Source organism: Podarcis vaucheri, assembly GCF_965113315.1.
Source record: "Podarcis vaucheri genome assembly, chromosome: 9".
Classification (NCBI taxonomy): domain Eukaryota; kingdom Metazoa; phylum Chordata; class Lepidosauria; order Squamata; family Lacertidae; genus Podarcis; species Podarcis vaucheri.
The window spans coordinates 80,871,725-80,899,146 of NC_138767.1; the positions used below are offsets into that span (position 1 = coordinate 80,871,725).

Sequence of the window (27,422 nt, forward strand, 5' to 3'; positions counted from 1 at the left end):
CGACTTGCAAGGCGTCTGCAACCCAAAGTAGGGCTGTATTCTGTGACAGGCCCCTGGAAACTGCAAAGTGCTCTTCTTTAAGCCCTGCTGCCGAATCTATTTCTCCTTCTCCTCCCTTCCGGTAGAAACATTCATGTCTGCCCATATTGGGAATGGGAATATGTTGATCAGCTCCCATCAGCCTCAGTCAATATGGCCAGTGGTCAGGGATGGTGGGAACTGCCCACCCACCTTTCTGTCTAGCAGCTTGGAAGAACACAAGCCCTGTTAAAATCTGCACCTCCCTGTGCAATCCACTCTGTTGTATTGGCATAGGAAGGTTTCATGCCATGTCGAACCTTTCATCTTCCAGCACATCCTTACAGATGCCCTTTAAACATCTGGTAGCAGTTATTATTCAAGGGCTTCAATATTACCGATTTTTTTGTTTTTATATTGTTGCAAACTGCTGTGATATATATTTTATGATAAAGCATTATATAAATATTTTTATATATAAAGTAATTAATTAAATAATTAAAGCTTCATTTTGGTGACTGCTGGCCATTAGTAGTTTCTTACTCATTGTTTGCGAATATATTTGTGGGGGGGGGGGATGCGCAGCAACATGATTCCATACCCAGATGTGCAAGTCTGTTCTCCGTGGAAATCAGTGGAGGCGGTATAGTTTTGATTCCTTTCCATGGGGCTTGCAACGGAAGCTTCCTAGTGTGCCTTACACTTAGTCAGACCCTTGGTCCCTGTAGCTCCCTCTTGTGTATCCTGACTAGCAGCGACTCGCTAGGGTTCAAGACTGAGGACACCTACAGCTCTCCTTGGAGATGACAGGATTTGAATCCAAGACCTTCTGCATGCGGAGCAAATGCTCTACCAGTGAACTATGATCCTTCCAGCTTGTTTCTGCCCTGGGCGTCTGGAAGCCTTTAGGCTGGACAGCAGGAGGCCTCCCTTGGAAGCCAACAGTAATGCTTTAAGATTCAGGTGTACTTTGAGGTCTAAATATTTTATTTTTCAAAATGCAGCATCTCAAATGGCAACGAGGGGAAGCAGCTCCCCCCTGGGGAGGAAACTGATGATGGGTCACGCGGATGTCCTTATAAAGGGGTTAAGCTGAATGAGTGAAGGATAAAATAATTTGACACTAGAGAAGACCAATGTTAGTCTAGTGATCACTGGGTCATTACTTGAAATGGATTTCATTCTGAAACTGCCGCACCACTTCATGCACACATAACCCTTTATTCATGTTATTAAAAAGTAGAAAGTATATATTCGAAACAGCTTTCCTGATTTGTGGAGCGGGAGTTGGGTGGAACTCCATTTTTAAAAAGCAGAATTTTTAATTTGCAAATTAACATCATAAATACATTTTATTGTATCCTAAATAATAATATATTTTAACAGGCACCTGCATCTATATCTCACAAATGCAGGGCACGGATGCAAGCTACAGGAAAGTTGAGGTGTCTTTTGTGTGTTTTTATTATACCTGGTATCAGATGGAAGGAACCTGTCTTGCAACCAAAACCCTCAGATTCTGTTAACTGTGTAAATTAAGAAAGTAAGAGTCACACTCGCCTCTTTGCCAGGACTTTGCTGATCCAGAAATTCCCCCCATGTCTGCCTTTCCCTGAGGTCTCCAGGGGAGGCTCTTGTGCGGAGGTCCCTGCTTCTGGCTCCGCGTGAGAAGAGGAGGCAGGACTCCCTGCGCCAGTGGCCTGGATCCAGCCAGGATTTCAACCAACATTTTATGTAGCTCTTTATAGTAAAAAAATCTCTTTAAGGGGTTTACATGTAAACTTTTTAAAAACATTGTCCTAAAAGCTAAAGCAGTGTACAAAACAGAAAATTAAAATGCTAAGAGTTTGAGTTCAGAAAAGCCTGGGCAAACATTTAGGTTTTTAAGAGGTGTTTAAAAGTCATTACTTTAGGAATGGCTGTTTATTGTTTACTGCCCTGATACCTTTTGATGAGGGGTGATTTATAAATATCTTAATACATATAAATAAATAAATTTATAAATCATCCTAATAAAGAAGTGATAACATGTGACTTTTACCTGTTTGTATCTCTGTGAAATATGCAATTCCAAAAACAACTTCCAAGGTTCACAGATCTTCCCTTAGTGGGTGGTGCAGACGCGCTATTCTGAATAGTGCTTTTTGTAGCATAGGGTTAGGGGCAGTGGGGTAAGTTTGGAGAACCAGCACAGGAGGTGGCGGGGGGGGGGCGAGTGGCCTGAATAAGTTTGAAAGCTGCTGCTGTAACACTTTCCCCCTTCTGCTGTGTGCCTGTAGACAGTGGTGTTCCAGAAGGAGCCATCTGTGTCATCACGACGGCTGCGATTGACGTGCACCACCCCAACATCTCCTCCGACCTCTTCACGGTGGACGTGCCCATGAAGATTATGGGGAGCAACGGGACTTCCGCCAGCGTTGCCTCAGGCAGTGCCTCCAGGTCCACAGACAGCTCCGTCACCCGAGCCCAGAGTGACAGCAGCCAGACCTTTGGCTCTTCCACGGACTGCAGTACAACCCGGGAGGAGTCCTCTGAGTATTGCCCCTTGGAGAGGGCTTGCCATGTAGCCAAACGTGATCAGGTAGATTCTTCTTCCACCCACAGCAGAGTCAACAATGCCGTGGTGCAAGAACTGCTGTCATCCTTGTCCGACGATTCCTGCTTGACACAAAAAGGACTGGATCCGGTCAACCTTAAACTGCCAAGCCCATCAGGGTCTACCAAAGCCAGCCCAGAACTGGAGCACCGAGTGAACATTTACAACAGGAAGAACCAAGAAAGCTTTGGTATGTTTCAGATAAAGCCGGTAATCCACTTTCAGCAGAATACGCCTGTGATCGACAAGTATACGCCTTTGGAATCCAAAGAGCAAAAGTTAAACAGGGTCCCAGATTCATAGTCCTTTTGCTGCCATTGGGGTTATAAAAAAATAAAGGAGAGGCTTTGCAAGGGAGACATACTAAAGCTTTAAATGGGGCTGCGTGGATCGGAATGAGTTAAATATTCTTTTAAATAGGGGGGGAAATGCATGAGTTGTGAGAGAGCCAGCACGGAAAATTTGACATTTCTATCACCTGAAGTCCTAGTTGAAGGGATGGGGGCAGAGGCCGATCATGTTAAAACAATGACCTCAAAGATGTATAGATTCTTAATGCGTTTTTTTTAAAGAAGCAGACACAAATCACACAGTTTTTAAGGAATTCTGGACAATCTTCTATCAGGTCAGGTTTCAGCAGGGTATATGATACAAGCGGATGTAAACTTCTCTCCTCTTTCTTACAATCTCCCTTTATATGTGACAACTGCAAACCCCTTTGTATAAAGATGGCAAATATTTTTGTTCTTCCTGAGGAGAAAACAAAAACATTTTTCAGGGAGTACTTTGAATGATGCAGATCAAAGAAATTTTAAAAAAGTGATCTTTTTATTTTTAGCATGAACTTTGGGAAGAAAATATTTTGACAAAATTAAAAGTTGTCGTCTCCAAGACAACAGAGTAAAAATGGACATTTTACAAATATGGTTTTAATTAAAAAGAATTTTTTTATATTAAAAAATCCTAAATGCATGATGCTTCATTTTTAAAAAAATACTTTAAGCCTACTTTGGTGTGATATGTAGTGGGGGGTGTGGGTGTTGTTTTTTGTTTTTTAAAGCAGCCGAAAGCAGCGGTGGCTCCCCTGTGGCCCTCACATGATCCTGGGCTACAGTTCCATCATCCCTGCCCCTTGGCCACGCTGCCTGGGCGGAGGGGAGTTTTCTCCCACATCAGCATCTAAAGAGCCACAGCTTGGCCCCTCCTGCGCTAAAGCAGGCAATGTCATTTCATGTTAGACATTTGTTTAGCTCTCCTTTCTACATTAGGGGGTGGGGTCTTTTCAGACCATTTGATGTGGCTTATTCTTATGGAGGGAGGGGTGGTAGCCATGTAAATCTTATGCCTATCATGTCATGTCTTGGAGGAGAGATCCATCAGCAAGCATTGGCCATGGCTCCTTATTCCCAAGTTCTGAAGTGGTGGGTGCTGACATGACAGAACCAAAATGGGCCCCCTGAGCAACAATAGGATTGGTATCTGCATGCTGAGGGTAATCCACAAATTTGCAGAAATACAGCAATTTATTTTCTTTAAGGAGGGAGGGATAACAAGGAAAAAAACCAAACTTCCCAAGAAGGAATGCCCAGAAGCCACAGACAGTTGAGTGCTACTTAGAAAAGAAAAATGGAGGCTGGAAGGAATAACTGGGAGGGAGGCATTGCTGGCTGGAACCCTGAACTGGAGCACTCCTATTGAAAGGCAACAATACACCACCACATTTTGTTGCAGGCCCCATTTTCCCCAAATTCCTGCACAGGGATGGCTGGGGGGCAAGAGTGGGGCAGAGTTGTCTCCACGACCCGCTTCCCAGATGCTTCTGGCTGTTGGAAACAGGAAGCTTGAAAGTGAATGCCTGGTCTGTTCCAAGGGCACCCTTCTTACGGTGAGAAGGTGAACAATTTGTTTTCAAAATATTGGTAGATAAGGAATTATTTTATACCCACTTACTCCAGATAGTTACCAAGCCTATGAAGACTACCTAGCTGCTTTTCCCTCTAAATAACACATGGCTAGAGGGATTGATTCCTCTTCTTATAAGGGCAGTAGTATTTGTTTTCTTGGTCCGAAGGTAGATGAGGCCACCAGCTTGCTGAAGCTAAGTCTGTTCTGTGTCTGGATGGCAGCTGTCTCCTTGTGCATTTCTGACACTGTATTTTCAAAATCATTTCTTGTGGGTGACCTGCAGATCTCCCACTCATTTCTTTGACCTTTACATCTTCTACTTCAGGAACCAAGATGAACCAATATAGGAAAATAGGAAACTATCATAAGTCTACCAAGCTCAGCATTGTCCATACTGAATAGAAGCAGCTCTTTGGGGCTTCAAACGGGGACAATGCCAGATCAGCAAGGATATTATATTGAGCCAACTTGTGCTTCACCACCTCGCACAGAAAGTATGTGATACCCCCAGCTGAATCTAATGGTATTTGCTGTATCTTTGCCTGGAGGTACAAAGTGGTTGTAACTTTGATGGCGGTTATCCCCTTCCTCTGCAAGACAGATGCTATTTTGAAGATGGGAGTTGCACATGAAGCTGAGAGGTCTTGAGCAAGTCAAAAGCTAGACCGGCAGATGGGCTCAGAGGCTCAGCAGCTGGAGGCAGTATCTGGCAATGCTCCAGTCTGTCCCCTATGGCGGTTATTATTTTTAATACTTCTGTAAAGCAGCTAAAAGGGATCCTGCTTTTGCAGTCACATCAGGACACCGGTAGCTTGTTTTTATGCTGTTGACAGTGATCTGTGCTTAGCATTAGGAAGTGCTGAAGTGTGTGTTGGGCTGGGGCTTGCGTAAAGATGGAGGCTGGGGCAAAGCTATAGCTATCTCTGCTCCTTTCTTCTGCTGGAGGACTCAGGTGGTTTTTTGCCAGTTTTTATTAGGAAAAAAATCTGTTCATGCTGGATTCACACAGGAAAAATCTGATTCCTGTGGCTCTTTTGTAAATTACTGTAAATTCCACGTACTGTTGTTTAGTTGTTTTTACTCATAAAAATGACACAAAACGGAAATACACAAAATCAGTTACTATATACACAAATCAATAAAAACTTTTTAAAAACAAGCAAATGAAAGACGCAGCAGATCATGCGCCACCAAAAGAAGCCACAAATACTAAGAAAAACCCTTCAAGCTAAGGGCCAAAAGTCTGGGTAAAAAGGAAAGTTCCTGCCTTGCACCTAAAGCTAAATGAAGATGGGCTAGGTGAGCTCTGGAGAGAGCATCCCACAGGCAGGGAGCCAGCAGGGAGAAAAGGTCCATACTTGTGTTGCCACCCTCCAGACCTTCTGAGAATGACCATGCAGGCCTCAGGTGACCCGTACAGGGTCCAGGCTGGTTCGCGTGGCTAGAAGCAACCCTTGAGGTATAGGTCAAAACCAGCACTTTAAATTCATCCCAGAAATTAACTGGCAGTGCAGTCAGGCCAGGATTAGTGAGCAACCCCCTGTCAAAATTCTGCATCAGCTGCAGTTTCCAAGCCATCTTCAACACATTGCTGTAATCTAACCTAGAGGTTACCAGAGCATAGACAACAGAAGTTAGGTTAATCCCTTTCCAGATAGGGGTGTAGATGCCCACCAACCAAAGGCCACGAGCCTCAAGTGATAGTGATTGACCCAGCAGCACACCCTTAGCTACACATCTGCTCCTTCAGAAGGACTTGCAGGCCACATCCCATCCATGCAGTCAAAAGAAATTAAAAAATTGTCCAGTAGCACCTTAGAGACCAACTAAGTTTGTTCTGGGTATAAGCTTTCGTGTGCACGGCTACCTACCTGAATCCATCCATGCAATTTAGGGAACCACCCACTAACAGTGCCTCTGCCTTTTCTGGATTAAGCTTCAATTTATTAGCTCTCATCCAGTTGAAGACAGGCCAGTGGACTGCCATTATAAAGGCAGAGAATTGTAAAGAGAGAAGAGAATCATTTTTTCTCCCTTTTAATTTTCAGCTGATGTCTCATGAAGTTGGAAGGAATTGCTGATATAAACTGGCTGAACACAGATGGAGCATTATATAGCTTTCTATACAGTGGAACCTCCTTGCACAATATCAATGATTCCTTTCATAGCTCACCTACACATTCTGTAACTAAATGCCTCCAATAGCCTACCAGGGAATATTCCTATCTAGCTCCTAGTGGCTTGAATCATTTATCACAGCCAGATACAGCTTTGCAGGACCAACACCATTTATTGCAAACCATTCACAAGCTTCCTTTGGGTCTACATGATTGTTTTGTCTGACTCCTTTTTGCTTCTTGTCTCTTTCAACTTTGTGGTTTCTTTATCTTCTGAAGCCTAACCACCACAGACAGGCTGTCTCTAAGGCTTCTGTTCTGGTTATAGCAGCTAACCATCCTCCCCCCACCTCCGTGTTATGTTGGCTGTCTAATCACGTCACAATCAGATTAGATCTGCTAATAGGGTGGAAGTCACAACTCCCAGGATAGGCACCAGATCTGCCCAACTGTCATCTATTTATTAAAGATGCTGATCATGACAGAGCAGGAGATAGGAGCCCAAGGTAAAATAAAACCTAGTGACCACGCCGGCTTGGTGGAGAGGAAAACCAAGATGACAACATGCTATCCACAGGTTAAGATTTTTCCCAAGGGCCTACAGCAGACCTCTGGGCCTGCAACCCACAGCCTATTGTTAAAGCAGCTGCTGTATTGCTAGATGCACTATTTTAAGGAAGCTAGTGGCTCTGGTGATATTTTATTAGAGGAACCAGGGGAGGCCTATCACTATAAATAAATAAAAAAAGCATACAGTGGTACCTCGGGTTACAGACGCTTCAGGTTACAAACTCCGCTAACCCAGAAATAGTACCTCAGGTTAAGAATTTGCTTCAGGATGAGAACAGAAATCTTATGGGGGCAGCACGGGAGCAGCGGGAGGCCCTATTAGCTAAAGTGGTACCTCAGGTTATGAACAGTTTCAGGTTAAGAACAGACCTCCAGAACGAATTAAGTTCTTAACCCGAGGTACCACTGTATATATTCTAATTTTTCCAAGCGTTAAGAGCTTCTGTTTCAACAAGAGAATAATTGTTGCATTTCCAAACAATATTTGAAGATTAGCAGCTAAGTCTTAGAATTCTAACTACACTGAAAATGTGAACAAAGCAAATAAACCCAAATGGTGATTGACTGTACCAGTGCATGCAAGTATATTGTGGTAAATAATTTTAGTTCTTCCCTTCCCCCACCCCAAAAAGCCCCAAACTCAAGAACTGTAAGACATTGTTTAGAAAGGTAGATTCAACATGCCATGTATATCATAAGCAGTCATATCTTCAAACTTATGGGGGGAGGGAACCAGGAGCAAAATCCATTCTGGAAGTGGAAGCCACCTTCGTCTTTAATCTGTTTAGTCTCACGTGCTAGAACTGCAGGACAGTGCAAAATCTGTCTGCATAATTTGGACATTTTGACACAATATAATGTTTTATTATAATCAGTGCATGCAACAAAATGCATTCGCCAAACAAGCTTTCTACATTCTGCTTACACAGGAAATCCCAAAGGGTTACCAACATTAATGTCATTTTAAGACACGGGGTTTGCTCATGTTTTTCTGTGTTCAGTCCTTGTCCACTGAACAACCAACAGTTGGTTAGTTGTTCCAGCACAGATCAGTATATTTCAGGGCATAGTAGATACATGTCAAGGCATGGGGAAAAGTGCCATGTGGGGTCCTGCAGGGTTCCCGTCCTGGGCCCACCGTTGTCCAACACTTTTATAAACGACTTGGATTAAGGAATTGAGCGGGAGGGGTAGATAAATATTGCAGAAGACAGAATCAGGATTCAAAATGACGTAACAGATTGGCAAACTGGGCACAAACCAACAAAATGAATTTCAATAGGGACAAATGTAATGTTCTGCATTTGGGCAGGAAGAACCAAATTCACAAATAATGTACTTTTCCGTGTACACCCCCCCCCCATGTATAACACACACACCCCTATCTATTTTGGGGGACTAAAAATTAAGAAAATGGGAGATTGCCCAGTTGTTGAGCTTTTTTAGGGGGGGGGTTTGTCGAAAATCACTCACCTGCCTGGCCGACACTTAACACTCATGCGCGTCGCAACAGGCTCCAAACGTCGTCCCCTCAATGGCAGAAGCAGCCTATTGCCCACCCAATTGCCACAGCAACATCCAATCAACACCACCCCTTGCCGCAGACACCAATAGCACGCTGCATAACATCTCCGACTTGCGGCATCAACCAATCCCATGCCACCCCAGCCACTAACCATGTATAAGACGACCCCAGATTTTAAACATAATTTTTCAATTAAAAAACATAGTCTTATACACAGAAAAGTACGGTATATGAAGGGGGACACCTGGCTTGCCAGCAGTACATGTGAAAAGGATCATGGGGGCTTGGTGGATCACAAGCTTAATATGGATCAACAGTGTGATGCAGCAGCTAAAAAAGCTATTCTAGGCTGCATCAACAGAAGTCTAGTGTCCAGATCAAGGGAAGTAATATGTCTCACTCTATTCTGCCTTGGTCAGATCACTCTTGGAGTCCTGTGTCCGGTTCTGGGCACCACAATTTAGGAAGGATGTTGACAAGCTGGAAGGTGTGCAGAGGAGGGAAACCAAGATGATCAAGGGTCTGGAAACCAGTCCGCATGAGGAGTGGTTGATGGAGCTGGGTATGTTTAGCCATGCCCAGATATGATAGCCATCTTCAAATATCTCAAGGGCTGTAACATGAAAGATGGAACAAGCTTGTTTTCTTCTGCTTTGGAGGGCAGGACCTGGCTTCAAATTACAAGAAAGGAGATTCCGGCTAAACATCCGGAAGAACTTTCTGAGGGTAAGAGCTATTCGACAGTGAAACAGTCTTCTTTGGGAGGTTTTTAAGCAGAGGTTGGATGGTTGTCTGTCATGGATGCGTTAGTTGAGATTCCTGCATTGCAGGGGCTGGACTAATAACCCTCTAGGTCCCATCCAACTCTGATTCTATGATTCATGGGGATTCCTCTTCACATAAAGTACAACACAAAATGTATCCGATGCATATTTTATTACAGAATTAGAAAGTCTTTGTCAAATAGCTTGTAGTCAAATGGGAACTAAAAAGGCAAAAACAGTATATATTACAAGGCATTCAGATATCACCTAGAACATACAATTTTGGCAACAGATCACCAGTTATTACATTTTTTGTTTCATTTAAAAATAATTGTTTAAAATGATCATTTCAAAGCTGGTCACATTCATTTCTGCCCGAATACTTGAGGTTTTCACTTTTTCAATGCCGCTGTCAATTCAGGAACAACCTGAAAAAGCCATAAAAGCAGCTAAATTTAAATATGCAAAGAACTGGAACATCTTAGAAGTGTTATGAAAGCTTAAGAAACATGTTTAAGCAGCTAAACTTAAGCACATTTGGATGACCTTAAAAACGAACAAACCACCACGTGTTGACCAACAGCAAGCACAAAGTTTACATGATACTCAAGGTATTGTATGCTTGTTCTGCCCGTCACAGATGCAAAAGGTGTATGGCTGCTGATTGCGATGCTCAAGACCAGCAGGATGACTGAACATGAAGACTTCTTTCTGCACTGGGCTCTAAAGCCTGTCCCAGCTGCAGCCAAGAAAAAAACCCCTTTAGAGCAGGTTGCTAAATCCAGACTCACCTAGTGGCAGTGAGAGTGGCTACTGGGCAGAGATGATGAGAGCAGTAACTGGACCACAACTGGAAGGCCACAGGCTCCCCACTCCCTGCTTTAGCATGCAATGCTGAAGTCTTTGTATTAAAAAAGCCAACAAATTACGGCATAGCCAAACTTTCATTTCAGCTGATTTATAAAGCTCAGAACTGTTGCTGTAGAATGTTGTAAAAATTTTATGTGAAAAACAGAGTTCTGATTTTATTTCTCTAGTTTTGAGAAGCCAAAGAAGCACTAAGCAAGCAGTCCACTTTATTTCAAATGCAACTTTGTGGTGGGATGTGCAAAACCAGGCTATGAAGGCAGACAGAAGAGCTCATTTAACTAAGCCGGTGTTTCAGAGGGACAGGTGCCAGCAGCTTGGCACCTGCAGCAGATCTGTCCCTTAACTGAGCTCTGCCCATGCTGCACGGTGAGTCTTACTAGTCTTCTGAAGAGCAGCAATCCATGAAAACAGGTGGTGGATTGGCCTACTGACTACACCTGAAATGCTACCTAGTAAATATCAGTTACCTTCTCTTTCCAGGGGCTGTAGGATGCCCTCACTCAGCAAGATCCCAGCTGATGAATAAAGCCTCTCAATTATTTAAGAGATCTACATTTCCATTAGGTGGAAATAATGTGGTCGTACAAAATTTATTAAGGAAATTGTCTACATGTTGTTTCTTCCGAATGTCACTTTGTCTCCAGCTTATTAAAAGGCCCATGTTTACTGCCAAGCCGACAGGCATTAGTTCAGGAATAGCATTAAGTGCTGGCAGGGTTTCTGCCGCCTCTCCATCTATATACCACCAGGCACCCATGCCAGGGGCACAGATTACATGCTAGGAGAACCCCAAAGGGGGAGGAGAGAAGAAGACTGAGACGGCAAGCGGCCGTTTCAGCAGCACAAGCAAGCATTTTCAAACACAAAATAGAAGATGGCATGAAATAAATGTCAGCACTGTTTCGTTCTGGGAAATTCACACTCTTGTCACTTTACATAACAAACTAAGCCAATCTTAGATTTGGTGCAAGCCATTTCACTCTTCCTTATATATTAGTGTTTACTTTAGTAACATTCTGTAATGGGTGAAGCCAACTGATTAAGATTTAGGAAGACATAACATAGATTGTAAAAAAAATAAAAATGAATGTGATCCACTGAGGCCAGCGTGATATGGGGTTGACCCAATGGGAGTCCTTTGCTTTCCTTACTACTAGAGATGGATTTAGACACCAAGGCACATACCCAACCACAGTTCAGCCATGTCTTCAGAGCCAAAGAGCAAGGTAGTGAGTCTGGCTTGCTGGAATCTCAACCCTAGCCAGCTTGCCCTGCCCAGGAAGTTCTAGCAAAAATCCTTGGAGGCAATAGGTCAGACAAGGAAATGCCCCTTCTATGGAGTACAGCCCAGTCCCCTACCTGACCAGAGCTGACCTAGTGGTGTGTGTCCAGTAAAGGTAAGAGACCCCTGGACGGTTAAGTCCAGTCAAAGGCAACTATGGATTGCAGCGCTCATCTCGCTTTCAAGCCAAGGAAGCTGGCGTTTGTCCACAGACAGCTTTCCAGGTCATGTGGCCAGGAGGACTAAACCGCTTCTGGCGCAACGGAAAATCGTGATGGAAACCAGAGCACACAGAAACGCTGTTTACCTTCCCGCCGCAGTGGTACCTATTTAGCTACTCATGCTGGTGTGCTTTCAAACTGCTAGGTTGGCAGGAGCTGGGACAGAGCAATGGGAGCTCACCCCGTCGCAGGGATTCAAACCGCTGACCTTACAATAGGCAAGCCCAAGAGGCTCAGTGGTTAAGACCACAGCGCCACCCGCCCAATAATCTAGCCTGATGTGGCCCTTCCAGGAGCACATTTAAGAACTAAAGAGGTGGAATTGTTTAACCGAGGGACGAGCCATCACATACAGACAAAGCCTTAAGATACCTGACTGCTGATTATAGGAGCTGACTCCTATGGGCCGAGGTCCCTTTGGCCCCCCAAAAAATATTTGAGAGGGCCAGACCCCCCCCCCCCAATTGATGGACATTGCCACTCAAATGATGTGCATATGCTGTATCTTGTGATCGATTATGTGGGGTGGGGTTTACCTGTGGCCCCCCATATTTTATTCAAGATTGCACCCTTGCTGCCCGTTCCTTCACTGCCACAGTTGCCAAAGAGATTTTGACACTCTTCTCAATTATTGAGGTGGGGTAACACAATATAGATCCAGGTAAAACAGGTGCCAGTGGAATTTATGTGGTTGGGGCAATAGTGCCAGAAATAATACGTACCCTCTGTTTCCAAAGTGCCACATTAGCCCAGTCTAGGGGTGTGGACCATTTTTGGCTCTAGTTTACCTTGCCTCACCCAACAGACCAACTGTGACGGGTGGTCAGGGCAACCCACTTGTCAGATACATGATGTCACATGATTTATCATCATCATCAAGTGAGTTGTCCCACCCACCTGTCAAAATCATTGCCCTGCAATCAGAGATTAAAAGGAGTGTGGGAGTGCCTGGGAAACATTTTGCGGTGTTCCTTGAAGCAGCCTTTTCTCCCACTTCCTTTAAAGATGTCTTAAGGCAGGGAGAGTGTTGAGAGTGCTGCAATGCACATAACTGGTCCTTCATCACAGAATGATGGGCTAATCAAGGGGGGGGGGAGCTGGCCTTGCATGGGCAGCAAAAGCAAGCAGACCCCATTTATTTGGAAAGCTTGCCTCACACTGGTCCTTTTTGGAGACTGTAGGGATCAGTGGAGGGAGGGCTTTCCATGAAAGTAGGCAAGGTTTGGGCCCAACTGGACCCCTTGGCAGGCCCAGATTGCCCCATGGGCCAGAGGTTCCCCATCCTTGGCAGAGTTTTTATTTACACTGGTTTGCTTTATCACAAAAGCCAGCTGAGATGCTCTAGACCATATTCAACTTCACCCGTGGAGGTGGAGGAAGAGGGGAGAATTGCACTCTGCTTCCTGACTTTGAATGCATTCTTCCCACTGGTCCCTCCAGGGGGCACTACAGTTATGCAGGGGCATCCTCACCTCCAAGGAAGGTAGGAATGTACACTGGCACAAAATCAGAGTGTACCTCCTCCTGCCATCTTAACCTGCAGCCCAGGAGTGGGAGTAGAGAGAAGCAAATCTCCCTCTGTCCTTGGCCAAGGTACTGGGAGAAGAAAGCAGAGCACCGGGAGGGGAGGGCTCAAGATTTCGGCCATTGCTGTTGCATGTAAATTGTAATCTGCTAAAATAAAGTTGTACAGCCATTTGCTCTCAAATACAAGCCCTGCTTCAGTTAATGCAGATTGTGGTCAACCCCTTGCCTGCAGAATTTTCATATAGTTCCATTCTGCTAATAAGATAGGAAACATGTTATTAAGTATCATGTAACACATATGGTCAGGGACACGGGTGGCACTGTGGGTTAAACCACAGAGCCTAGGACTTTCTGATCAGAAGGTCGGTGGTTTGAATCCCCGTAATGGGGTGAGCTCCTGTTGCTCGGTCCCTGCTCTTGCCAACCTAGCAGTTTGAAAGCACATCAAAGTGCAAGTAGATAAATAGGTACCGCTCCAGCGGGAAGGTAAACGGCGTTTCCGTGCGCTGCTCTGGTTCACCAGAAGCGGCTGAGTCCTGCTGGCCACATGACCCAGAAGCTGTACGCCGGCTCCCTCAGCCAATAAAGTGAGATGAGCGCCGCAACCCCAGAGTTGGCCACGACTGGACCTAATGGTCAGGGGTCCCTTTACCTTTACCTTAACACATATGGTCAAGGCTGTATAACCCCATTTGGGAGGCGGTGCTGGCTGCTGAAAGGGGCTACATAGATATTGGCAGATTCATTGAATATAACCCTTGCCATACGAGGTTTCAAGATCCTAAAGAGCAAGGTCTATGACATAATGACTTTTTGCAGGGCTATCAAAATCAGTGCCCATCCCAAACAGCCTTACTTGGATTGAGGTGGGTGAAGGAAACACTTCTAAAGCTTGAAGTACTGGAGAGTGGAAGGAAAGTGATCAGCACACATTCAATCTCTGTTTACGTCCGTGAGGACTGATAGGCAGCTTTAACCCAACAACTTTTGGAATGTAATCAGGTTGGTTCCCCCACAACAAAACTCACCTTAAACAAGTCGGCTACCAAACCATAATCGGCAACTTGGAATATTGGTGCTTCTGGATCTTTGTTGATAGCTACTATTGTCTGAAAAAAGAAAGTAAAGAGGGAGATTACTCATGGAGTACAAGTTATTGGTGGCTTTCTCTAGTCACAGAATCACAGAGTGGGAGGAGATCCACTTGCCCAACCGCCTGCTCAGTGCCCCCAGCCTTGGCTGACCCTGCTGCTCTTCAAGGAGGTTCTTTCTCACTCTTCACAACAGAAATAAAAAACTGAATGTTTACAACCTGTCTTGTGGTGCCCCCCCCCCCCCCCAGAATCTGTTGGCAATGCATGTGTCAAGCCAGACACTGGGCACATGCAATGCCACATGGTGAAATTCTATTTGCCTGCCCAGGATCACACTTTAAATCCAGCCTACCACCCTTCATCACAAGCAACTCCCAAGGCAAAACACCAACACCTGCTAGTGCTCTCTCAACTTCTCCGTTCTCACTCTAAAGCAGGGCTGGAGCACCACTGGCCCTCCTGGCTGGGGCTGATGGGAGCTGGAGTCCAACAAGACCCATTCCCAGCCTCGAGATAGGCTGAACAACACATCTAAAAAGATGGGCCTGAGAATCAAAGACATGGGATGATAATAATAATAAGCATAGGCAATGGGTTGATTCCAGTTCTGAGCTGGGGCAAGAGGACTCCCAGTTCCCCTTCCCCCACTGCCAGATCTACTCTGGAATGTCCCCCAACCCCCTGGAGCCAATTTGGGGGACTATTGGGGGGGGCTGGAGGGGACTGGAGAGAAAGAAGCTCCACCCTGCACCTGGAAGTCTGTTGCAGGAGCTGCAGTACTGGATACAGTCCACTGGATGGGAATCACTGCAACAATCTTATGGCTGTGGGCTAGATAATTAGAAATTGCAGCCATTGTGCACAGAGCAACCTTCAACATCCCTGAGGGCTTCAAAACACATGGGCAGCCCTGCTGGTTCAGACCAAAGGTCTATCTAGTCCAGTATTCCATTCTGCATAGCAACCAAGCAGATGCCGTTGGGAAGTCCACAAGGAGGACAGAAAAGTCACAGAGCGCCTCTGCTGTTGCTCCCCAGCAGCTGAGGTCCAGTGGCACGCTGCCTCTGAACACGAGAGGTTCAATAAAGCCATCACAGGCTTCTTGAACCTGCCTAAGGACGTAGGGCTCAAGTACCTCCAAAGGGACATTTTACTTTCTCTTTCAAATAGCAGCAACACCACTGTCCTACAATAAATTGTGTTAACGAATCAGCCACTGGCCCAATTAATGCTTAAGCCTCACCTGTTTTTACTATCAAGTCTTTTATTTAAATATTTAGTTAATTTACTTAAGCAAAAGGTTAACTAACTCAAAGCAGCTTACAGGCAACGAAGAAGCATAGCATGAATATTATTTATTTATTTATTCACAATAATATTTATTTGCTAGTTATCAACAGTTTACTTTTAGTGAACTATTTTTCATATAGATATGAAAAATAGTTTTTAAGGGGAGAGAGGAAAGCAGAGAGATTCCATTATTTAAAGATAAATAAATACTGGTTTTCTACCTTGACATAACGACAAATAAATTATGCATTTTGCTTGCAAAAAGCTTTGTGGACTACTTTCAGAAACATATTCAAAGTGTGCAAGTTCACAGTGCCAGATAATTGACAGCATGGAGGGTGGAAATCCACTCAGGAGATTGTTGCCATGGTTACAGAAGGGTTTCCCTTGCTTCCACACATTGTTTGAGCAGATACAACCCAACTCCGTCTAGGGTCTGATAAACACACAGAAGTGGGGCACAGTTCAAGTAAAAGTAAAATAAAGTTTAAGCTCTCAAAAATATGTTCTGCGAGTTCAAATATATAACAATATTCAGAAAAAAACTCTAGCAAAACATATTTGAACATCTTTTTTTAAAAAAAATTTCAATGCCCAAAGCAGTGGACAGAAATAGCACAGCTTACTGAAGTGATGAAAGATTTGTTTTATTCAAGTCCAGTGCCAAAGCAATTTACAGCACATTTCTCAGCATGTCTATTCAGAATTCTGTCCCACTGAGCTGAGCATGTGTGTAGATCATTGAAGCCTTAGGGTAGGGCTGGGGGATATATTGGTATATCATCCAAAACCAGACAAAAGGCCATATCGTGATATCGTTTTCATAATTTTTGACCTGGCATTATACTGCTAATCATGATGTGTGTATGTGCTATGCAAAAATCACAATGTGGGGGGAACAGTGAGCTCAGCCAGTGCCTCTACATAGCTCCATCCTTATTTCAGACATGGTGATATATTGGTATATCGTGATGTTTAGCTGGTGATACACTGCGATGTTGGAAACCAGATATCACCCAGCCCTGCCTTAGGGCGCAAACCAGTGGTTCCCGCCAGGAGGGCAGCCCAGGGGCCACAGGAAAGAGTGTATTTCTTCATCTGCCCATGAAAAGGAAGATTCACCTTAGAGATCCCCTTGTGGTCACAGAAACCTCTGCAGCTGCAACCCCCCCCCCCCACACACACACACTTATGCCATCTGTGTTCCAATGGCGCAAGGGAGAGAGAGACCTAAAAGCTCCCTTGTTCTCCGGGGAAACTTCTAAACCAGGAAGAAACATGTACCAGCCCTGGAGATGGCAGAGTGAATCTCCCAGCCAAGGGAAAAAGCTGCCCACCCCACCAGCTTCCAACCCAGCAGGGCTTGGATAGGACAGTTCCTTCACCATCATTACAGACAGATCATTCTGCTATTAGAGTATTAGAGGGCGAATATTTTCCCTAGCATTACTGGTGGAATCATCTGTTTAGATGGTCATGACAAAAAAGATGGTTGAATACAGTCCAAGCCAGTCAGGGAGCAGCACACAAGATGGAGCATGAATTGGATGTCCACCTTTCCATATTGACTTTTAATGCCTCCTCCCCACAAAAAAATCATACGGAGCAGAAAACTATCTTAACGACACAGAGTTTAAGAATGAAAACTGCAGCATCAACAATCTTCCTCCACCAATTTCACCATTCTGGCAGGAGCATCATTTTGCTAGATTCCTTTCCACCTAAATATTAAACCATAGTTCCTTCACTTTAAAATGCTCATTCCTGCCATTTCTGCCATTTAATTATGTCTCTCAAAGTACTGTTCATGTGAAAGAGGGCAAATTGTTCTCTTGTTTATCTCAGATAAGTCACTTTGTGAATTGTACTGTACTCCTGTGCACATTTGCCCCAAATAAGTTATTCTTCAGATATCCAAAGAAGTGTGCATACACACAAAAGCTTATACCAAGAACAAACTTAGTTGGTCCCTAAGGTGTTTCGGGACAATTTTTAAAATTTTTATTTATTTATTTCGACTGCATCAGACCAACATGGAATCTGCCCAAAATAAGGTTTTACTGTGTTCAATGGGGTTTCCTCCCCAAGTAACTTTATATAGGGTAATAATCTTAGGGTCCTGACCAATAAAATTAATGGATGAAAGTTCTTCATGCCCATTCGTATCAACGAGTCTGCTCTGAGTAAGATGAACACTGGATACAACCTCAATGCACTAACCATCAACAAATATTTCTGAGACTCCAAGCAGAAGGAGGAGTTTTAAAAGCCACATTGCCCAGAGTATCAGCTACATGAGTTGGGCTAATGAACAGGTAAGAGGCACCCCAGCTGGTGTGTCATATACCACTATGGGCCATTTTTTTCCAGCAGTCTCCACAGTGGTGTGTGTGTGTCTGTGACACTATTCAGGTACTGAAACTATGTCCCAAAAAGGAGTGTAGCATTGTTCTGCCCAGACATATCTATTTGACTACATGGCTCCAATGTCTTCAGGATGATTTGTTAATGACAAGAAACAGTCTGACTCTTCACAATTCAAAGAGAAAACAAAGCACATCAGAGAACACAAAAAAGAAAACTGGGACATACAGCGAAGACACAGAATTATTTTATAGTTTTCATGCTTCAACATGTGAATTTTCTCACATTAAACTGCCTCTTAAAAAGGCAGGAAAGCTCTTGTTTCAGAGATAATGAAACCCATCTTCCACTGGAGGTACAGAAAGATAATCTGAACAAGTCTTGTGGAAAAACATAGTTGAAAAACATTTCAGCTACTAATGAGTTAAACCTTTTAAAGTTTTATTATCATTTTATAATAGGGTTTCCATTTGAATGGATAAATGATGGAACATTCAAAAAGCGTCTTTTACTTTATGGAATAGTAAGTCCATAATTCAAATTGCACATTGTTATGCATGAATTCATGTGTCAGATTCTGAAATATATGAATATAGCTCTACGGCATAGAATTCTAAACAGAAACTGTTTTGCTTTAGCTATAAATTCAGTCTGCTTCTACAAATGGTCTGTTTCTGTTTATTTTGGAATGTGTACACTGTAATGCACTATTGGCAATAATGTTGTGATATTGACAACTGATTTACTTTCTAGAATGGGATTAATCTATTCTATTTCTATATTTTACTCAACTGCCACCACCCAAAAGAAGCTTGTCTCTGCTATGACTATGACGAATAAACTTTTCTATAGTACCTTGCTGTCTTTCATTCCAGCTAGATGCTGAATTGCTCCAGATATTCCAACAGCAATATAAAGTTCCTGAAACAGAAAACAGAATAGAATTGAAATAAAGATTCAAACTAGTGGGAAAATGCATTCTGCAAACAAATTTTACCAGTGGGTGACTTAGGTTCAGTCTACATTGCTTCTGCTCCTCAATATTCTTTCTGGCTTAAGGAGCTCACTCCATCATCTATGTGATTGCTCTTCAGTTATTTGAAAATGGCTATTACATAGATGATGGTGCAAGCTCCTTTTCTTCCACTCCAGAGGGTAGGACCTAAATCAATGGATAGAAATTGCAAGAAATACTGGCTAAACACCAGGAAGAATTTTCTGACGATAAGAGCTGTTCGAATAGACTCCCTCAGAAAGTGGTGGACTCTCCTTGAATGGCCACCTGGCAAAGATTCTTTAGCTATGACTCCTGCACTGCAGGAGGTAAGATGGATGACCCCTGAGGTCCCTTCCAACCCTACAATTTTATGATTCTACTTGCTGTGGGAAGAAACCACATCAGGCACCGCCCAACATGTCAAAACATAGTGATCCTAAGAAGGGAGGATCCAGCAATGCAATTCTCAATCTGTCATTTTAGCTGCTCTTTCACTGACACTGAAGCCTTTTAACTCAATGTTTAGGGGAGAAATAGGCATACAGACCATGTAAGATTCAGAAAGCAACTGTACCCCACAGCATATTTCTTATCCATTGACTTCTAAAAGCATTTCCACACATGTTTACTCAGCAGTAAAGTCCCAATGACAGGGCTTGCACCCTATTTATTTATAATATTTCTTCCTCCTCTGCCCAGGCTGGGTTACAACAATATAATATACATTTATAAAAATAAATAAAACAATTTCAATTATGAAAGTAAGTAAAGGTAACATTTTTTTACAGAAGCTGTCCATGCTCTGGCGAGATCCCACATGGACTACTATAATGCAATGTATGTGGAGCTGACCTTGAAGACATTCCAGGGACTGCCACTAGTTTGGAATGCAGCTGCTAGGTGGGGCAGCCCCATGAGACCACGTACCACTGGACCTGAAAGCACTGCAACGGTTGCCAGCAAGCAGCATGGCCCAGTTCAAGGTGTTAGTACTAGCATACAAAGCTCTAAATGGCTTGGGACCCAAGTGCATCAAAGAGTGGCATCAGCAAGCGAGGCTTTGGTAGTTACAACCAAAACAAAATCGTATAGATTCAACAAGAGAGGTGGGTCCCACAAAACAAAACACTTTAAATAGAGTCAAGACCCTGACGGGAATTCTGCACTTGTGGATCTTGCTGACAATGCATTGCTAAGGATGCACTAACTGGGCAATGGTGGCCAAGAAATGTGTAGAGGTCTGTTTTTGTGCATGCAGAATTTGACATATTAATACAAAGTTAGGCAATCATACGGATTAGTAAAGAAACAACAGGTGGCAATTTAACAAGTTTCTGAATGCCTTAAGCACATCTGGAATCTGTGTGTGTGTGTGCGCGCGCGCACGTGCACCACACACACCTATTATGTGGTTCTAAGACCAACCATCACCCAAAACTTTTGTAACAGCATATCTGCCTGTCACAGTAAGCTATAATCCCTGCAGTGGTAGTACAGTGCAATTTGCAATGTGCTATGCTCTCTGGGTTAAATATTTATATTTTCCTTATGAAGGTGCCAACAAATCCACCTGCAAGCTCAACGGGTACCCTGGCCATATAGAGAGCAGAACAGCCAGAAGCACACAGGAAACATCCCAGAGTTCTCTATTGCACTGCAGTTTGGAGAATCTCTTCCAAGCCATATGAGAAATAAATGTGGTTTCTTATCTTCGGAGAAGAATCAGAAGACCACATGCTTTGTATGTAAAAGGTCCAATACTTAATTACCAGATACTCCAGTTAAAAGGCTCAGCAGGTGATGGGAACAGCTCTCTGCCTCAAACCTGGAAGTCTCTCCCACTCAGATTCAACAATATTGGGCCAAATGCACCTCTCTCTCTCTCTCTCTCTCTCTCTCTCTCTCTCTCTGCAGATGCCAGGCAACCAGGGTGTGTGTGTGTGTGTGTGTGGAATGGAAACTGCAAACAATGGTTGGCTAATAAGTGAAGCCAATATCTGTGGAGCCCTCTAACCACCCCCCATGCAGCCCCGTTGAATCTGCAGAGCGAAGAAGCAGCAATTAAGCAAGGAAAAATGTGGATATTGCATGAGCCCACATTGCACTAGAAAAAACTGCTCAAATCCCAAGCAGTGAAGTAGTTCACATCACTATAGAGTCTGCCAGGTCAAACAATTTCATCCCTTTCTAATCCTTTTCACTTTAAGAACTTATATGGGGCTTTGATCAGCCGGGACACGTGATTACTCTTAAGCGTGCTTAGGGTGTCTGCTTGAGTGCAGGGCCATACAGCGTTTCTTTTTGCTCTCGTGGGAAAAGCACATCAATTGCTTTCAGCTAAATGCACTCTCATATGAATATTTTAGTACAATTTAATGTTTCTGCACCAACCCCTGAGGAACAGAGCATCAATTTGAGAACATGGTTCTCTTGGACTTAAAAGCCACACTGGATAATGTAGGATGAAAGGGGCTGTCAGTCTTCAGCTTTTTAGCAAGTCAGAGAAAGAGAACCTGAAAATTCAGTCCCAGCTGCATACAAACAGCTCTTTGAAGTTTGTGGCTCAAAAAAGCAAGACAACGCTGCTGCGCATTCAGAGGAAATGGGCATTTCCCCCCCAAATCTGTTAACAGCACTGACTTAACCTTTGCACCATCAACATCACTCCTGGTCCATTAATAAAATACCCAAATTCCCTCCTCCCAAACAGCGAACTGTCAGTTCTGAGAACTTAATTTAGTTATCATGTGCGTCTTTACAGAAATTTTACAGTAAGGAGCTCCAGAATGTACTCTATTAGAGTCACAACTTGCTAAGCAGAATGAATGCCAAGATCGTTGAGGTATAAGATTAATATTTAATATTTAAATAATAGACTGGTGTGTATGTACTGCCAAACCATGATACATAATTATGCAAAGAAGCCATCGCAATTCCAAGTGAAGTGTCAGTCATAAACTCCCCACTCTACTCACACAGCCATGAGGACTTCTGTCAAGCTTAACCACAGGAACCAGGGATCTTAAAAAAGAAACTCCGGTCAGTTTCAAAATAAGCTTTAAACCAAGAGGGCTTATTATCAAGCTGACCGTGCTGTTTGTTTGTTGAAAAATCGCTGGTTCATTCCCAACACAAGGTTGAGTGCTTCCTCTTCAGGAGTGCTCCAGCCACCACCTTCCTCCAACAGCCCAATTTATTCTCCTCCCACTCACCAAGGAACCTCGGTTTTTCTTTTTCGACTAAGACTGCAGCTACAGAACATGTTCCGTCCCAGTCCGCTGGAGCAATTTTCTAAATATTTCATCCTCTTTCTGCTAACCTCAGGGTTCCACCAAACATACAGATGTTTCCCTCTTGTTCCTCAGAGGCCCCATCTTGGCTCCATTTCTGTCCACACTTATCACCCAAGTTCACTATTAGAAGGAGAGATACATTAGGTGCCTGTGAACATGTTGACAGAACAGTTCTCTGGTGGCCAAAAACCCTTCAGGATTATGCAACATATGACAAAGCTCATTTATTATCTCAGCTCTGCACATTTTGGTGCCAGGAAATAGTTCGGAACGAGGACGACATATAGCAATCCATACCACAGCAGTCCCAGGCCACAATGCTGTAGGCTGAGATCTCAAATGGTAGGGACCACTTATTTGCACAGCTCAGACTTTAAGTCCCGCATTATAATGAAACCATTTCAGACAACATTCCTATTGAATGGGGAATTTTTTTTCACCCCTCAGTCAACTAAGTACAATCATTTTTAATGTTTTACTTCTAAGAACGTTCCCAAAGGACTATGCTGCTAACTGAGCGCACTTTTAACGTATCTGAACAAACTGGCCATTTGTTCACAGAGCAAGACGAGTGCATTTTGAGAAAGCTTCTACTCCACTTAAAGGAACTCAACAGGCTGCCAAGCTTTCCAGAGTGGTCTGCAACAAACTAGTGTATATCTGTGGTTAGCACAGGAAGGGGTTTTTTAAAGGGCCAAAAGCAAAGATATCTCTTGAAATCAGTGAAAGCATAATTAAAGGCAAACAGTTAGAAAAATGTGGCTCTCTTCTTTCAAAACCATTCCCTTTGACATCTCCCAACCATGAGCAGAGAAGCAGTGGCATCAGTCAAAATCTCTTCCAACCTGCCTCAATTACACACCCTACTCCCTATCAGCTGAATTCCCCACTAGGCCAGTTCTGAAGCCTATAAATAGAGTAATAAAAGCATCCATGACAAAATACTCTCCCCCACCATCGTGAACAAGAGTTTCCCTCACAACTTTACTTGCTCCTTATATCCCTTCCAATCAGATTTCAATTTTCAATCCACTGAAAAAAATGAGATTTACTCCATTAACCTGATGCAATTGTTTAAGACATGCTTGCCGAAAGTAAAATCTCAGCCATGTGACATGCAGATTTCTTGTTAAATTTTTGTATACAGTTCATCAACAATCAAGACAATCCTTTCATAGGCAAGTTGCTATTTATTGGTCTAAATTTAGCCTGGAACAGGCATGTCCAACTTTCAAGAGACAGCGATCTACTCCCACTATAAAAAAGTGATCTACCAAAGTTGAGCTTTTTTTAAGGAAACCAAAGTTATTGAGCTTTTTTTTAGGGACCCAAACTAGGCGGGAAGCAGGATCCCACAATCAACCACAGACCCACTGCAATCGACCACTGGATCGTGATCAACCTGTTGGGACATCCCTGGCCTAGAAGATCATACTGCATCACGATATTACTAAGTGCAGCTGTACACAAAACACAACTTATTGCAAAAACCAGAGCTGCCTAAATATGAAACTCCCCATATTGTGGATAATGCCCCCCCCCCCATTTCAGATTCTATACCAGGTAAGTTTAAAATTTTAGGACTCAGAATTCACACAGCATCCTCTAAATGTCCTAAAAGAGGAAGGGGCAGCCATTTCATTAGGCATGCCAAATGTTTATTATAGCAACTAGTTATGCTGGAATGATTAAGTCTCCCGTCTCCAATATTTTTCCTATGCCAGTATTGTGATTTTAAAATCTGCATCTAGGTCCACAAAACCAAAATTCAATTTCCTCTTACGTTATGAGGCCATTCTGTGTTTTGTTCTGAATTAGCCACTGCCTTAAATAGAACCTTGTAGTATCTATTTGCGCCCCTTAAACAAATATGTAACCAGTCAAGTTACTGCAGTTCTGGGAATGGAAGAATGAAAACAAATCAGGCCAGTGATGTTGCATTTAGAGCTGAAACCATGCAAACAAATATATAATTGCAGTCATTCTTGTTACATATCCCGTAAGATTAGGAAATGTATCCTAGCCCTCAGAGCTTTGCATCATTCAGGACAAATAAGGCAGAGCTCTCTAAATACCTTTCTAAAAAATAACTGGCACAGCAAATGCGTGTTTTTGATCATTATTTTATATGCCTTCTTAGAGGGAAATAAATGAAGCAGTAAAGATTTTGGCATTAGATATGCCCCTTGTTTGGCTGTATTAAGATGCTGAGGCCTAGCTTAGGTTTGTTTGTTTGCTGTAAATTTTAAATGACTAAGCTAAGAGGTTACAATAGGTTCCATCACACTCCCTTTTTTCCCTTCATCCCAAGAGGCAAAGCTTCTGTCACTCTGTTCAAATCAGGCCAAGTCTACTTTAGAAAACCACACCCATTTCACCAATGTCACATGCTCTGCGGGTGATGACAGTTAGTTATGACAAGCTCGACTTAAATTGCTGCAATAATACCATGCACCAGAAGGGAATCTTTCCCAAAATAAGGCAACACCGTGAAGAGAAAAGGGCAGGGTTCTAGCAATCCTAAAGGTCCTACAGGCTGGGAAAGCTGGTGGGGGAGCGGGCAGGCTGTGTGCAAGCCTGGAGACGGCATTAGCTACAGCTCCATTAGGAACAGGCAATGGTCCTCCAAACTATTCCAGGGAATTTTAACCAGTCTCTTCTGCAAAAATAATTTGAATACTCACTGGTGCTACAATTTTGCCTGTCTGTCCAACCTGCATGTCATTGGGTACAAAGCCTGCATCCACAGCTGCACGAGACGCACCAACTAGAAGCAAAAAAAAGATAGTTATCTGTCAGGGAACTGACCTCAGAGGGAAAGGAGGTGATAGGGCTCCCAGAGACTGGGAGAGACTCAACAGCCAAAGCAGGGACCAGCAGGGGGGAGCGCGGGGTCTCTGGAGGAGGATCTCAGGGATACTGAGAGAGATGCAGCAGCGCAGGCAGGAAGCAGGGGGGAGAAAGGGGTGAGAGACACGTCCAGTGAAAATAGGGGGGAGGTGTCAGAAGCAATTGCAGGGAGACCCATGCTTCGTCGGAAGCTGTCACGTCGTGAGTCCAGGAGACGTGTTTCCGTTAAGGAACTTCTTTGTTGGAGGCGTTTCCGCAAACAGCCACTGTCGGACTCTAACAGTGACTAGAGCAGACATGTCTGAGGAGCTCTGTCACACACAGAGGTTTGTGGGGCCGCACAAACTCTGAAGGGGCACCATTTTAAGCACAAGCAGCTAATCATCCCCTAATAGCAGTCCGACAGTCTCTGTACGCTGCCTGTGCAGGAGAAAGCATCATGAGCGACCCAGCCGGAGCAGGGGGAGGAGCTGATCCAAGCTTGGAAGAAAGATGCCGAGCATTGGAGGTCCAACTGGCGCTGCAGACGGCGAGGCTCGAGGAGAGGAGGGCTCAAGATGCAGACAAGAAGGGGAGAACCACTCAGTTCCCCAGAAAGGTACCAGGATTGGTGCAGAAGTTTGGGGGGGACCCCAAGGATTACCATGCCTTTAGGACTGAAATGCAATATGCCCTGAATGTCCAGTTTGATGAGTTCCCTGATGAGGAATCTCGAGTTGCTTTTGTAATTGGGCATCTTGAGAAGGGCGCGCGAGACTGGGTTCGACCCCTGATGGCAACGCACAACGATATCCTAAAGGACACTATGAAATTTTTTCGTGCAATGGATATCATGTTTTCCAGCGACGTTGAGGAAGGGGCGGTGCGCAGACAGTTAATGGCTTGCAAGCAGGGAAGCAGATCTGTCCGTGAGTACTGGACTGAATTTACCATGCTGATTCACAGATTGGGGTGGGATTTATCGGCAGCACCCATTCAGATGCTATTTGAAGAAGGTCTTTCTTCAGCTGTGAAAGACGAGCTGGCCAGGAGCCCCAGGGCGGTGTCTATGGATCAGCTGACCAAATCTGCGCTGACCATTGGAGCGCGCCAGGAGGCAAGAGCCTTGGAGAGGCGGGAAGGGAGAGGGGAACGTTGGAAGGAGTTACGCATTCCAGACATTCCTGAGCCAGCTTTCCCGCCGGCAGAGCCGATGGAAATCGGAACAGCCCGCGCGCGCGCAGTTTCAAAGCCCAGTGAGGGGGCGAAGAAGGAGGGAAAGGGAGCCCGGAAATGCTATCTCTGCCAACAGCCAGGCCACTTTGCCAGAGTCTGCCCCCAGAGGAAGGAATGGCAAGGGATGGTGGGAACTGTTGAGGGGGAAGAGCAGGGAGAAACGGAGCAGGTAAAAGCCAACGCCTGGTTGCCATCAGGGCACTGCAGCCAGGCCAAAGAGCAGTGAAAGTGCCCCTTCCCCAAGTGCCAGTGCCAGAAGCTCCTCGACCGGCTCTAGTGATTGAAGTGTCGCTAGAGCTGCAAAATGGACACCCCCTAAAAATAAAGGCACTGTTGGACTCAGGCAGCTCCTGCAATTTTATGAGCAAGGAGTTTGCTGCTGAACACCAGATACAGACTATCCCTTTAAGCAACCCCCTGCAGGTGACCACGATCGATGGCAGGGAACTGTTGGGAGGAGGAGTCAGCTTGCAGACCATCCCAATGATAATGAGGGTGGCAAGGCACACAGAACTGATAGCGTTTAATGTGGCCACCTTGGGAGGTGCTCCCATTATTTTGGGAATGAGCTGGCTAGCCCTACATGATCCGCTGGTGGGCTGGCATCAAAGAGTGGTTTCCTTCGGTTCCGCACATTGCTTAGAACACTGCAGGGGGGAAAAGGGGTCAGCAGGCGCCCAAGCCACCCTGGCAGGGACTGAAGTAGTGGAGAAGGGGAAGGTGCCACCACAGTATGCTGATCTCAGCGACGTGTTCAGCGAGAAGGAAGCTGACCAACTACCTCCGCATAGACCCTTTGATTGCCAGATCAATTTACTCCCTGGAGCACAGCTTCCTGTAGGCAAGTTGTATGCCATGTCAGACAGGGAAATGCAGGAGTTGCGAGCGTTCATTGACAAGAACCTGAAGAGGGGCTTCATCAGA

At 44.3% G+C, this 27,422-nt stretch overlaps 2 protein-coding genes across 6 annotated transcripts in view; one reads left to right on the forward strand and one right to left on the reverse strand.

Annotated features, from left to right (window-relative positions):
* The window catches only part of TMEM266 (transmembrane protein 266), a 118,782-nt gene extending 115,147 nt beyond the window's left edge, over nt 1–3,635 (forward strand). For 3 of the 5 annotated variants that reach the window (XM_082238398.1, XM_082238396.1, XM_082238397.1), the window contains one exon: nt 2,298–3,634. In XM_082238398.1, the coding sequence (XP_082094524.1) occupies nt 2,298–2,917 (620 nt within the window). In that variant the 3' untranslated portion in view covers nt 2,918–3,634. Of the gene's footprint in view, nt 1–2,297 lie in introns of all 5 variants that reach the window. The other 2 variants (XM_082238400.1, XM_082238399.1) reach the window with 2 other exon arrangements.
* Nucleotides 3,636–9,650: 6,015 nt separating this feature from the next.
* ETFA (electron transfer flavoprotein subunit alpha) overlaps nt 9,651–27,422 on the reverse strand; it is a 39,328-nt gene continuing 21,556 nt past the window's right edge. The window contains exons 9-12 of the mRNA XM_082238416.1: nt 25,118–25,200; nt 18,999–19,064; nt 14,424–14,504; nt 9,651–9,923 (exon numbers count right to left, since the gene is read on the reverse strand). Coding sequence (XP_082094542.1) covers nt 9,888–9,923; nt 14,424–14,504; nt 18,999–19,064; nt 25,118–25,200 — 266 coding nt within the window. The 3' untranslated portion in view covers nt 9,651–9,887. The remainder of the gene's footprint in view (nt 9,924–14,423; nt 14,505–18,998; nt 19,065–25,117; nt 25,201–27,422) is intronic.